Source organism: Taurulus bubalis (assembly GCF_910589615.1).
Source record: "Taurulus bubalis genome assembly, chromosome: 18".
Classification (NCBI taxonomy): Eukaryota; Metazoa; Chordata; class Actinopteri; order Perciformes; family Cottidae; genus Taurulus; species Taurulus bubalis.
In genome coordinates, this window is record NC_136606.1 from 1,183,169 (window position 1) to 1,198,164 (window position 14,996).

The 14,996-nt window shown below is 44.9% G+C and overlaps 1 protein-coding gene across 1 annotated transcript; it reads right to left on the bottom strand.

The window, feature by feature from the left end:
• Positions 1–2,220: 2,220 nt before the first annotated feature.
• Positions 2,221–12,817, bottom strand: cUnh18orf63 (chromosome Un C18orf63 homolog; the record flags this gene model as incomplete). Its single annotated transcript, XM_079234147.1, has 15 exons — positions 2,221–2,343; positions 5,739–5,822; positions 7,016–7,157; positions 7,344–7,453; positions 7,550–7,828; positions 8,416–8,602; positions 8,853–8,938; positions 9,168–9,264; positions 9,929–10,029; positions 10,387–10,463; positions 10,572–10,613; positions 11,551–11,662; positions 11,770–11,826; positions 12,391–12,469; positions 12,702–12,817. The coding sequence occupies 15 exons, from the start codon at positions 12,815–12,817 to the stop codon at positions 2,221–2,223; spliced, it is 1,692 nt and encodes a 563-aa protein (XP_079090273.1).
• Between the last annotated feature and the right edge of the window lie 2,179 nt (positions 12,818–14,996).

The following is a 14,996-nucleotide window of genomic DNA, read 5'->3' on the forward strand; positions in this document are numbered from 1 at the left end:
AGGAAAAAGGAGGCAGTAAAGAATAAACGCTCAGAGCGCAGCAGCTCCCACAAACAGACCCACAAAGCGTTGTGCGTCTGCAGAGTCTCAGGAGGATTAGTCCAGGGTTTGTAGTCCATTACAAACATTTAGTGAAATCTGGGTGTAAACAGTAAAAAGTGAGTAAATGTAGTATTTAAACTAACAATGAGAATACAAAGCATACAGTAAACCTTAAATGACACAAATGAATGAGACAATAGTTTGATTAAAAGAATAAACATTTATATAGATGCCTGTATGTATGCCTGCTTATATTTTGAGTCTTTCTTTTAAAAGCATATTCATTATTTCAAACTCAGTGTAAATGAACGTCATGAACACATGAATATAACACATTTACATGACTTTTACTAAACTTTCGGGATTTTATTTTTTTCAAGGACTTTTCCAGGCCTAAATAGCCATTTTAAAACTCCATGACTGTTCTTTGCAACTGGTGAACAGGAAGTGATCATATCTGGACTGAAGAGGAGCGGCATATGTGTGTCTGGTGTCGACCTGTCAATCAGCTTAGCCCCGCCCCTAAAGCGATGAGGTTTTTAGCTCCATGTCCAGACGATGTCAATCAGAACCATCGAGAAAAGGGAAGAAACTAATATTTTTATATTTTGGGGTGAACTGTTCCTTTAAAGTCTGAGTTTAGACTCTCAGTTCAGTTTCTCCTGAAGAGCCTCTTAACCACAGACAGGCTCCTGTCACACACTGCAGACGGTCAGCTGATACGTATACAGAGAGAGAGAGTGTGTGTGCGTGTGTGTGTGTGTGTGTGTGTGTGTGTGTGACGTCATCGCTGAGCACCACAGCCAATCAGATTCCTCCGTTACGTTGTGGATGAGTTCATCAGGATGATCGTCACCAAAAAACTTTAAAGATGTTTTAGGAGTCAAGAGAGAAGGAAGAGTGTTCTAGTGAGGACGCTCAGTCGTCTCCTTTAGGAGCCAGGACGAGGAGACGAGACAAGGAGACTCCTCTTACATATATTTATATCCCTCCCCCCCCCCCCACACACACACACACACACACACACACACACACACACACGTATTATTGGAGGACTCCGTCTCATTAGAGACGTTTACAGAACATTTCATCTCTGTTTATTTTCATAGAGACACTTCAGATTTGTTTTTAGCCTCGTTCCCAGGAAGACGGATTGGTGGACACACACACACACACACACACACACACACACACACACACACACACACCAAGAGAAGAGGCCGATTCTTCACACACGTCATTTAGAGACATTACTATAATAATAACGCTTTCACAATAAATAGGGGTGAAAGTTATTCTGTTCAAAGATCACTTCCTGTCTCACCTCCTGTCTCACTTCCTGTCTCACCTCCTGTCTCACTTCCTGTCTCACCTCCTGTCTCACTTCCTGCCTCACCACCTGTCTCACTTCCTGTCTCACCTCCTGGCTCTTATTTCCTCCCTCTGACTTATTTTAGTGAGTTTAAATTTCCTCTGGGCTTTTATTGTGAAAGGTACGAATGAAAGGAGTAGATCTGTTCTGCAGAAGCGGTCAGACTTCTTTCAAACTGTAAAGTCAACTATGTTATGCATCATTAACACACACACACACACACACACACACACACACACACACACACACACACACACACACACACACACACACACACACACACACACACACACATAATTCCACTGAAACTGTCTAACCGATTTACTCCTGACATCTATAAACTAATGCACTGTGTGTGTGTGTGTGTGTGTGTGTGTGTGTGTGTGTGTCTAACCAACCTGAAGAACTCACAGGTAAAAAAGGGAACGAGCAGAAAGAAAGAACTCCTGACTTCAGATTGTAGTGAACAATAAACACTCAAATAGATTTAATCATAAAACGTTTACAAAATACAACAAACCAGCTGCTGAATAAATACTGTGAAGAGGCAAATATTGGTTGTAGAAAACAAAACATTGTCTGTAAAAATATAAAGGTTTTCAACTTCAAAACACTTATTCTAAACTTCTCATGTGTTTTATTTAAAAGTATTTCTAAGAAGTAGAACATGAAGAACTGAATGAAAGAACTCAACTAACTCACTGTGTGTGTGTGTGTGTGTGTGTGTGTGTGTGTGTGTGTGTGTGTGTGTGTGTGTGTGTGTGTGTGTGTGTGTGTGTGTGTGTGTGTGTGTGTGTGTGTGTGTGTCAGGCCTCGGCCAGACAGCCCATGACCTTCAGCATCAGCTCCTCCTTCCTGTGTTTGGTGCTGACCTGAACTCCTCTTCCCTTCAGCCAGGACCGCAGGGTGGCCGAGTTCAGCTGGGACAGCTGAGGGGGAGACGGGGGAGACGGGTGAGTACAAGAGGTGAGACAGGGTGAATATAAGAGGTGAGACAGGGTGAATATAAGAGGTGAGACATGGTGAATATAAGAGGTGAGACAGGGTGAATATAAGAGGTGAGACATGGTGAATATAAGAGGTGAGACAGGGTGAATACAAGAGGTGAGACATGGTGAATATGTGAGGTGAGACATGGTGAATACAAGAGGTGAGACAGGGTGAATACAAGAGGTGAGACATGGTGAATACAAGAGGTGAGACAGGGTGAATACAAGAGGTGAGACATGGTGAATATGTGAGGTGAGACATGGTGAATACAAGAGGTGAGACAGGGTGAATACAAGAGGTGAGACATGGTGAATACAAGAGGTGAGACAGGGTGAATACAAGAGGTGAGACAGGGTGAATATAAGAGGTGAGACAGGGTGAATACAAGAGGTGAGACAGGGTGAATATAAGAGGTGAGACATGGTGAATATATGAGGTGAGACAGGGTGAATATAAGAGGTGAGACAGGGTGAATATGTGAGGTGAGACATGGTGAATACAAGAGGTGAGACATGGTGAATATAAGAGGTGAGACAGGGTGAATACAAGAGGTGAGACAGGGTGAATATAAGAGGTGAGACAGGGTGAATATAAGAGGTGAGACATGGTGAATATAAGAGGTGAGACAGGGTGAATATAAGAGGTGAGACAGGGTGAATACAAGAGGTGAGACAGGGTGAATACAAGAGGTGAGACATGGTGAATATATGAGGTGAGACAGGGTGAATATAAGAGGTGAGACAGGGTGAATATAAGAGGTGAGACATGGTGAATATAAGAGGTGAGACAGGGTGAATATATGAGGTGAGACAGGGTGAATACAAGAGGTGAGACATGGTGAATACAAGAGGTGAGACAGGGTGAATATAAGAGGTGAGACATGGTGAATATAAGAGGTGAGACATGGTGAATATAAGAGGTGAGACAGGGTGAATACAAGAGGTGAGACATGGTGAATATAAGAGGTGAGACATGGTGAATATAAGAGGTGAGACAGGGTGAATACAAGAGGTGAGACATGGTGAATATAAGAGGTGAGACAGGGTGAATATAAGAGGTGAGACAGGGTGAATATAAGAGGTGAGACATGGTGAATATAAGAGGTGAGACAGGGTGAATATATGAGGTGAGACAGGGTGAGTATAGACTTCTACACAACCAGAGGAGTCGCCCCCTGGTGGTCAGGAGAGAGAATGCAGCTTCAACACATGAAGCAGAGGCGTATATATTCTTGATTGCGTGGACAGCACATGGAGTGAGTTTGAGTGATATGCACCACGGTATGAAGGTGAAAGCAGCTCCTGCACACAAACAAGCCTTCAGATGGAAACAGTTCTAAAAGCCTTCGCTCTCTTCTGTGCTGGCTAGACGGTTTGAAGTGGATCTTGACTATAACATTTGTATTTAAGGAGACAAAAGGAGTAAATGTACTAATCCTCTGGAAGAGGCATTTGATTCATGGTCTGTGTGCTCAGACATGTTTGTCCTCAGCAGAACCTTTCCACGGTCGTGCCGAGGGAACAATGTGTCAGAGGTGAAGCTGTGTAAAGAACCCGAAAAGAGCCACTGACTGTTGTTCTTGAGACGTTGCAGGTTGCAGCTGTAAAACTGATGAATGTGGTTATTAAAGTGCCGACCGTTCATCACCGTGACGGCCGCCGCCCTCCTCTCAGAGGAAGCTAGTTCCTCTCAGAGGAAGCTAGTTCCTCTCAGAGGAAGCTAGTTCCTCTCAGAGGAAGCTGGTTCCTCTCAGAGGAAGCTAGTTCCTCTCAGAGGAAGCTGGTTCCTCTCAGAGGAAGCTGGTTCCTCTCAGAGGAAGCTGGTTCCTCTGAGAGGAAGCTGGTTCTACTCAGAGGAAGCTAGTTCCTCTGAGAGGAAGCTAGTTCCTCTCAGAGGAAGCTGGTTCCTCTCAGAGGAAGCTGGTTCCTCTGAGAGGAAGCTAGTTCCTCTCAGAGGAAGCTGGTTCCTCTCAGAGGAAGCTAGTTCCTCTCAGAGGAAGCTGGTTCCTCTCAGAGGAAGCTGGTTCCTCTCAGAGGAAGCTGGTTCCTCTCAGAGGAAGCTGGTTCCTCTGAGAGGAAGCTAGTTTCTCTCAGAGGAAGCTGGTTCCTCTCAGAGGAAGCTGGTTCCTCTCAGAGGAAGCTAGTTCCTCTCAGAGGAAGCTAGTTCCTCTCAGAGGAAGCTGGTTCCTCTGAGAGGAAGCTGGTTCCTCTCAGAGGAAGCTGGTTCCTCTGAGAGGAAGCTAGTTCCTCTCAGAGGAAGCTGGTTCCTCTGAGAGGAAGCTAGTTCCTCTCAGAGGAAGCTGGTTCCTCTCAGAGGAAGCTGGTTCCTCTCAGAGGAAGCTGGTTACTCTCAGAGGAAGCTGGTTCCTCTGAGAGGAAGCTGGTTCTACTCAGAGGAAGCTGGTTCCTCTCAGAGGAAGCTGGTTCTACTCAGAGGAAGCTGGTTCTACTCAGAGGAAGCTGGTTCCTCTCTGAGGAAGCTGGTTTCTCTCAGAGGAAGCACACGGAGACGCCATCAATTCTCTTCTTAAGTCTCTTCTTTTACATTAAGAGGCATTTAAAGACGTCCTTCTATGACGGCGGCCAAGAACCAAGATGGTGACGACCAAGAACCAAGATGGTGACGACCAAGAACAAAGATGGCGGCGGACAGGAACCAAGATGGTGACGACCAAGAACCAAGATGGTGACGGCCAAGAACCAAGATGGCGGCGGACAGGAACCAAGATGGTGACGACCAAGAACCAAGATGGCGGCGGACAGGAACCAAGATGGTGACGACCAAGAACCAAGATGGTGACGGCCAAGAACCAAGATGGCGGCGGACAGGAACCAAGATGGTGACGACCAAGAACCAAGATGGTGACGGCCAAAAACCAAGATGGTGACGACCAAGAACCAAGATGGTGACGGCCAAGAACCAAGATGGCGGCAGACAGGAACCAAGATGGCGACGGCCAGGAACCAAGATGGCGGCGGACAGGAACCAAGATGGCGACGGATAGGAACCAAGATGGCGACGGCCAGGAACCAAGATGGGGACGAATCCAATCCACTTCCTATAAACAGTCTATGGTAGTTATACATCTTGAATGTCCACGAAGGAAAAATAATCAAATCTTCGCTCACTCTCAGCTACAGATATAGAGCGGAAAGAAAACAAATTGTGAAGAAAATGTTTCCAGAGGAAAACTAGGTTAGCACCTCAGACTCAACCGCTAACCATGAAGACGAATGCCAGAGTAGGCGTTGGCGTTGGTAGGAAGAAGAAGAACAACAACAACAGCAACCGACCGAGCAGGATAAGCAGGAAGCAGTTCAGAGCGTCTCCTCACCTGGTTGCTTCGGGCCATTTGCCCGACGTCCACGTCTCGTATCGCCGATCGAGGTTTCTTCAGCTTTGACTCAAACGTCACTCTCTGAAACACAAAAAACAGAAAGCTGTTCTGAAACCACGAGGTGACGGCTGACATGCTACTGAGTGTAGATCCGTTAGCACGTTAGCAACAGGTCAGTGTTTACAAGAACACAACCGCCTCTACACTTTGATTGGTTTGTTTCTTCAAGTCTTTAAGTTACGTAGTGGACTCACCTATAGTGGACTCACCTATAGTGGACTCACCTGTAGTGGACTCACCTATAGTGGACTCACCTATAGTGGACTCACCCGTAGTGGACTCACCTATAGTGGACTCACCTATAGTGGACTCACCCGTAGTGGACTCACCTATAGTGGACTCACCTATAGTGGACTCACCCGTAGTGGACTCACCTATAGTGGACTCACCTATAGTGGACTCACGCGTAGTGGACTCACCTATAGTGGACTCACGCGTAGTGGACTCACCTATAGTGGACTCACCTATAGTGGACTCACCTGTAGTGGACTCACCTGTAGTGGACTCACCCGTAGTGGACTCACCTGTAGTGGACTCACCTGTAGTGGACTCACCCGTAGTGGACTCACCTATAGTGGACTCACCCGTAGTGGACTCACCTATAGTGGACTCACCCGTAGTGGACTCACCTATAGTGGACTCACCCGTAGTGGACTCACCTATAGTGGACTCACCTATAGTGGACTCACCTGTAGTGGACTCACCTGTAGTGGACTCACCTGTAGTGGACTCACCCGTAGTGGACTCACCTATAGTGGACTCACCCGTAGTGGACTCACCTATAGTGGACTCACCCGTAGTGGACTCACCCGTAGTGGACTCACCTATAGTGGACTCACCTGTAGTGGACTCACCTGTAGTGGACTCACCCGTAGTGGACTCACCTGTAGTGGAGTCACCCGTAGTGGACTCACCTATAGTGGACTCACCCGTAGTGGAGTCACCCGTAGTGGACTCACCCGTAGTGGACTCACCTATAGTGGACTCACCCGTAGTGGACTCACCCGTAGTGGACTCACCTGTAGTGGACTCACCCGTAGTGGACTCACCTATAGTGGACTCACCCGTAGTGGACTCACCCGTAGTGGACTCACCCGTAGTGGAGTCACCCGTAGTGGACTCACCTATAGTGGACTCACCCGTAGTGGACTCACCCGTAGTGGACTCACCCGTAGTGGACTCACCTATAGTGGACTCACCCGTAGTGGACTCACCCGTAGTGGACTCCCGTGTGCTGCTGGAGGCGTCTTTGTTGGAGCTGTCAGAAGGTGGAGCGGCTGGATCGACTTGGGCTTCGTGGTCTCCGTCTCTGGACCCAGGAGGATCCCGGGTCTGGACTTGGACGCAGGACTCAGGCTGAGAGGTTTGGGCCGGCGGTTGAAGCGAGGGACCGGTAACGGGGGAGGAAGCGGTCGAGGCGGCGCGGCGGACAGAGGAGAGACCGACGAAGAGGAGGCAGCGGCGGTGGTCTTCGTCCTGAAGGCCGGTAGGGTCACCCTGCCTCTTCCTCCTCCTCCTCCTCCTCCTCCTCCTCCTCCTCCTCCTCCTCCTCCTCCTCCTCCAATCAGCTGCTCCCTCTGCTTCTGGAGGCGCAGCAGGGCCACGTTGACGCGGCTTGACGGACTCTTGTTCTTGAAGATGGGAACCATCGGGGGAGGAAGAGGAGGGAGGGATGAAGCTGGCCGGAAGAGCGAGAGAGAAGAGGAGGAAGAGGAAGAGAAGGAGAGGGAAAGAGCCGGCTGGTAAACCAAGGGATGAGAAAAAGAGGAGGAGGAGGAGGAGGAGGAAGGCCAGTCTCGGTCTCCTCTCCAGCCTTGGCTTGGTGGCAGACCGTTACCCAGAAGCCCCGGGGCCCCGTCCTGCTGGGTGAGAGGGCTCCAGGCTGGGGGGTGTGACCCAAAAGGGGCCTTCACAGGCCGGGGAGGAGGAGGAGGAGGAGGAGGAGGAGGAAGAGGAGGAGGGAGCTGGGTGAGGACCGGCCTGATGGAGGAAGAGGAGCTCAAGTTGATCTGCTCTGCGCCCAACAGCTGAGGAGGAAGAGGAGAAAACACCGTTAACACGGAAGAAGACGGGGTCATAGAAACATGATGTCACTGGTTCAAACACACTGACAGGAAGTGACATCACACCGTGTTTCACAGGAGGAACAAGAGAAATCACTGAGATGAAAAAATAAAGATCCTGTAAGTCTTTATTATAAGATATTAAGCCATAATAGTGAGAAATGTCCTCCTCCCCTCCTCCTCTTCCTCCCTCCTCCTCTTCAGCGTTGCACCTCGATGCTCATAAACGTCCCTGTGAAGGTTTTACAAGGCGGGATGTGATCCAACGACCTGCACACGCTCACACATAACGAGCTGCGTGTGAAGGCGTGTTCAAGAGTAAACACACGTTTACACGGGAGGAAGAGGAGGAGGAGGAGGAGGAAGAGGAGGAGAAGGAGGAGGAGGAAGGGTGGAAGAAGAGAGAGAGAGAGAGCTGAAGCCGTTATCCATAAAGCAGGGGACGCTTTAGGGGCGGGGCTACACTGTGATTGACAGGTCTCTACGTCGCTCCATATATGGTCACTTCTTGTTCACCGGCTGCGACTAAAACAAAGACGATGAACCTGTACCTGCGCCGCTGCTGCCGAGCTCAGGCCGGCCGTGGGGTAACGGGGTTTCCTGGTCAGTCGCGCAGGGAAGCCGCACAGGGCGCGCAGCTCGTCCCTGACGTCGGACAGGAAGGAGCCCAGCGCCCCCTGCAGGTCGACCCGGGGGCAGCGCTGCACCGGCTGCAGGCGGACGCAGCTCAGCGGGTATCTGCTAGGGTGAAGGAACCTGGGTTTTCAAAATAAAAGTCCTCTTTGGAAGCAGAACCATCAGGACTAGAAGAAGAACTAGAACTTCTTCAATGAGACGTGTAGGATTATATTTTGATGGAATATCAGAATGTAACGCTTTTTCCGACGCGATGTGTTCAAGGACCGACGGAATGATTCAAATTTGACGATAAAGAGGTTTTTTACAGCCTCTGGCTGATTATTATTATCACAATAACACGTCAGGATACGTGAAGAGCCTCTGCCCCACCGGTCTGAAGAAGACGCTGCAGTACACCTCCTCTTCTTCTGGCAGCTCTGGGAGTCTGTACCCGTACTACACACACACACACACACACACACACACACACACACACACACACACACACACACACACACACACACACACAGGCACAAATACTTAAACTAGAACTTTTCTTGACTTAAACACAATGAACAATCATTTGCTCTCACATATTTGCATGTGTGTGTGTGTGTATGTGTATGTGTATGTGTGTGTGTGTGTGTGTGTGTGTGTGTGTGTGTGTGTGTGTGTGTGTGTGTACCAGGCGGTTCCAGTGGTTCTGCAGGTCTCTGTAGGTCCGGAATGGTCCGTCTCTGGGCAGCTGACGGGTGATGGTGATGATCTGACCTTTCTTCATGCTACACACACACACACACACACACACACACACACACACACACACACACACACACACACACACACACACACACACACACACTAATGTAATAGAATAAATGATGCTGATGAAGAGCAGCAGCGCCCCCTGCTGCTCACAGTCTGTCAACACAACCTGCTCATGAAGCTGCTAAAAGCAAAAATGAATTAATTGATGAAATAATTACTCCATATATTAATGAATATGCCTTTAAATGCAGCAAAAATTACAAAAATTATATAAAAATTTTAATGAATCAATACAATTTAACATAAATTGATATTTCTGTTTTAATTTGGAACATTTGTATTAATTATTATATTTATTTAGTTTCCTAATAAAGTTTTTGAATTTATTTGTATTTTCATTTATTTGTAGGTCTATTTATTTATGCTAAAAACATTCTTTTTTGTTATTGTACAATAGATTGCGTAATAATATATTTATCAAATAAAAATGTCATTATTTTGGATTTTACTACTGACAGCTTTTTCTACTAAATCCCAAAATTCACCAGCGAGTTGAAACACTTCAGAATAATAAACAGGAAGTTGAAATGTTTGTTTCCTGGATAAACAACTTTATTGATATTTAAAAAGGTCGAACGTGTAACTATTACAGGCGTCCAGCAGGCGGCGCTGGCTCACCTGGGCAGGACGTGGCACCAGCGGGCTGAGGGGTCGAGGACGGAGACCGGATCACTGAGGAACCTCCTGAGCACCAAGGGGGGGAGGCCCAGGTCCTCCAGCTGCAACACACACACACACACACACACACACACACACACACACACACACACACACACACACACACACACACACAAATATGTAAATATGTAAATATGCGAGAGCAAAAGATTGTTCATTGGAAACTGTGTTTAAATCAAGAAAAGTTCTAGTTAAAGTATTTGTGCCAGACAATGTGTGTGTGTGTTGCAGCTGGAGGACTTTGACCTTCAGCTGCAACACACACACACTCTCTCTGTCACACACACTCTCTCTGTCACACACACACACACACACACACACACACACACACACACACACTGAATGATTGAAACAGGTATTGAGTCTCTGAACTCATGAACACAGACTAAGTCTCTCACTCTGGTTGGAGGCAGTCGGACCGTGTTGGCTTCGATGCTGAGGACCAGTTGGCCCTCGCTGGTGCTCAGCTCCATGCCTGACACACACACACACACACACACACACACACACACACACACACCCTGGAGAACCTGGCAGCAGTGAAACAGTGAAACGAGGCGTGTTGTAGACGAATGGAACTCACCGACAGCGTTGAGCCGCCCGCTGGCGGTCAGGAAGTCTTTCCCTAACGACAAAACAAATGTTTTTGTGAGTCTCATATAGCATCTACACAACTGGCTGACAACTGCTGGACCGGCACCAGAACCAACACTACCGCTTTAGTCCACAGGGGGCACCAGAACCAACACTACCTCTTTAGTCCACAGGGGGCACCAGAACCAACACTACCTCTTTAGTCCACAGGGGGCACCAGAACCAACACTACCTCTTTAGTCCACAGGGGGCACCAGAACCAACACTACCTCTTTAGTCCACAGGGGGCACCAGAACCAACACTACCGCTTTAGTCCACAGGGGGCACCAGAACCAACACTACCTCTTTAGTCCACAGGGGGCACCAGAACCAACACTACCTCTTTAGTCCACAGGGGGCACCAGAACCAACACTACCTCTTTAGTCCACAGGGGGCACCAGAACCAACACTACCTCTTTAGTCCACAGGGGGCACCAGAACCAACACTACCTCTTTAGTCCACAGGGGGCACCAGAACCAACACTACCTCTTTAGTCCACAGGGGGCACCAGAACCAACACTACCTCTTTAGTCCACAGGGGGCACCAGAACCAACACTACCTCTTTAGTCCACAGGGGGCACTAGAACCAACACTACCTCTTTAGTCCACTAGGGGCGCCAGAACCAACACTACCGCTTTAGTCCACTAGGGGCGCCAGAACCAACACTACCGCTTTTGTCCACAGGGGGCACTAGAACCAACACTACCTCTTTAGTCCACAGGGGGCACCAGAACCAACACTACCTCTTTAGTCCACAGGGGGCACCAGAACCAACACTACCTCTTTAGTCCACAGGGGGCGACAGAACCAACACTACCACTTTAGTCCACAGGGGGCGACAGAACCAACACTACCACTTTAGTCCACAGGGGGCACCAGAACCAACACTACCTCTTTAGTCCACAGGGGGCGATGAAAGCTCACCTGAGATGAGGTAGAGTCCTGCTTTGTTCCAGCGAGGAGAAAGTCTGGTGATCAGAGAGTAGGACAGACAACACTGGAGGATACCTGGAGACACACACTGAGGACAGCCCAGCTACACACACACACACACACACACACACACACACACACACACACACACACACACACACAGTTATCATCACTACAGATGAACAAAGGGTCTTGTTAAACAGGTCTCACCTGCAGACTGCGGCTCTGTGTGAACACCTGGAGGACGCCGCTCTGGAAGAATGTGATCTGTAGAAGAAGACGAGTAAAATCAGCTGAAGGTCATCTAACGACCTTCAGCCTTCAAAAGAGTTATAAAGGAACAAATCAGCTTTTTCAAGCGGTTTCTTTAGAGCAGAAGATGTTTTACTTTTAAATAATCAGATGTTTACGTGAACAAACTCTCAGTGAAGAGCAGAAGGATGTGTGAAGACAAACGAGAGTTTAGACCTTGAAAGTGAGGACGTTTAGTCTCCAAGAGATAACACGAACCAGGAGGAAACCTCATGTGTTAGGTTTCATGTGACTCCTCTGGTTGTATAGAGAGAGAATGCAGCTTTAACAAATGAAGCATATACTTCTATACAACCAGAGCAGTACTACTACTACTGACTCTGGTGGTCAGAAGAGAGACTACAGCATGATGTTCATTTAGTACATTATGGTCATTTAGAGTCAAACAGACCAAAAAGCAGGGGATGCTTTAGGGCGGGACTACAAGGTGATTGACAGGTCTCTATGTCACTCCTCCTCAGTCCATATATGCACACTTTCTGTTCACTGGTTGCAAAAAAACAAGATGGCGTTTCTCACCGACATGACCACCGTGATGTCAGAGAAGGAGTCCAGAGCTGGAGAGGCCAGTAGGTCAGAGTACAGCAGCACCAGCTCTCTGTGGACACACACACACACACACACACACACACACACACACACACACACACACACACACACACACACACACACACACACACACACACACAGGAGGTCAATAAAGTGTTCATGAACATAAGATATGAGTTGGTGATTATAGTCCAGGTTGAAGAACAACCTTTAAGGATTTCATTGTTATTGATTAACTAAAGTATCAATAACAGTATTATTAATTGATAATGGTCCGGTACCTGCAGGTCTCCATCTGCAGGCTCCTCAGGTCCTCGTCCAGCAGCAGAGACACAGAGACGCTGCACAGCTGCTGCAGGGACGGCAGGGCCAGCAGCAGCATGGAGGGAGGGCTCATCCTGTTATATACATGTTATATACATGTTATATACATATTATAGTACATGTTATATACATGTTATAATACATGTTATAAACATGTCAAATCATGTTATATACATGTTATATATATTGTAGTACATGTTATATACATATTATAATACATGTAATATACATGTTATATACATGTCATATACATGGTATATACATGTTATATACATGTTATAATACATGTTATATACATGTCATATACATGTTACATACATGCTATATACATGTTATAATACATGTTATATACATGTCATATACATGCCATATACATGTTATATACATGCCATATACATGTCATATACATGTTATAATACATGTTATATACATGTTATAATACATGGTATATACATGGTATATACATGTTATATACATGCTATAGTACATGTTATATACATGTTAAAGCACATGTTATATGCATGTTACAATACATGTTATATACATGGTATATTCATGTTATATTACATGTTATAATACATGTTTTGTTATATGTTATATTACATGTTATATTATATGTTATGTTACATGTTATATTAGGTCATGTTATATGTTATATTAGGTTATGTTATATGCTATTTTACATGTTATATTATATGTTATGTTACATGTTATATTAGGTCATGTTATATGTTATATTAGGTTATGTTATATGCTATTTTACATGTTATATTAGGTTATGTTATATGCTATTTTACATGTTATATTAGGTTATGTTATATGTTATTTTACATGTTATATTAGGTTATGTTATATGTTTTGTTACATGTTATATTATATGTTATGTTACATGTTATATTAGGTTATGTTATATGCTATATACATGTTATATTATGTTATGTTATATTTTTTGTTACATGTTATATTATATGTTATGTTACATGTTATGTTATATGTTTTGCTACATGTTATATTAGGTTATGTTATATGTTATTTTACATGTTATATTAGGTTATGTTATATGTTATATACATGTTATATTCGGTTATGTTATATGTTATGTTACATGTTATATTATATGTTATGTTACATGTTATATTAGGTTATGTTATATGTTATTTTACATGTTATATTAGGTTATGTTATATGTTATATACATGTTATACTAGGCTATGTTAAATCTTATGTTACATGTTATATTATATGCTATGTTACATGTTATATTAGGTTATGTTCTATGTTATATTAGGTTATGTGATATGTTATGTTACATGTTATATTACATGTTATATACATGTTATATTACATGGTATAAAGGACCTGAGCATGGAGGGAGGACTCATCCTGTTAAATCTTATGTTACATGTTATATTACATGTTATAAAACATGTTATATTAAATGTTATGTTACATATTATATTACATGTTATATTAAATATTATATTACATGTTATAAATGATGTGGAATAGAAGGAATAAAACCACTACACACACATTATACAATCTGAAACTTTCCCAAAATGTTTTTTAAACTCAGAGGCGACGACATGGAAACTGCGCCCAACGGTAAAATGCACCTTTGGGTGAATAAAGTCCAGAGTTTTGTGAAGTTCATCACTTTAATAACTAATGTTTCTACTTAAAGTGGAACAGTCACGTGATGAGTGGCTCTCTTCAGGCTGAACCATTCAAGTGAATGGAGACGTTATTTCACGTTATTTTAATGTTTAGACGCCTTACAGATACAATTATGATTTAAAAAAACACTAAAAATAGTTAATTATGTTTTTTAAATGATTTTACTCACCTCTTTGTGTAAATCAAAGCAGTTTTACAGCTAAATGTTGAGATTAATGTTTTAAGCTAAAGATAGTTGATAACAAGGCATGAGAAGAGATAACACTCTGCTTAGATTTACGTGAACCAAACCCCCATTGACAAATATTGTACTTTTTACGCTTTATTTAGGGATATAAATCATTAATACAATATTTAACTGATACAATATGACGTAATATTATATTCACGTTAGTTTATGAGTGTTTAATTTATGTATTTATTAAGAAGAGTAAATGGAGGGAGTTCATTATTCAGTTGCACGTGTTTCTGTGGAGTGATAGGATGTGTCAATAGACAATCTTTGACTTGAAGGCGGTGGGTTTTCCCGCCGGTGCTCTGACCTCAAGTGAGCTTTTGTCCTCGTGACCGCCCGA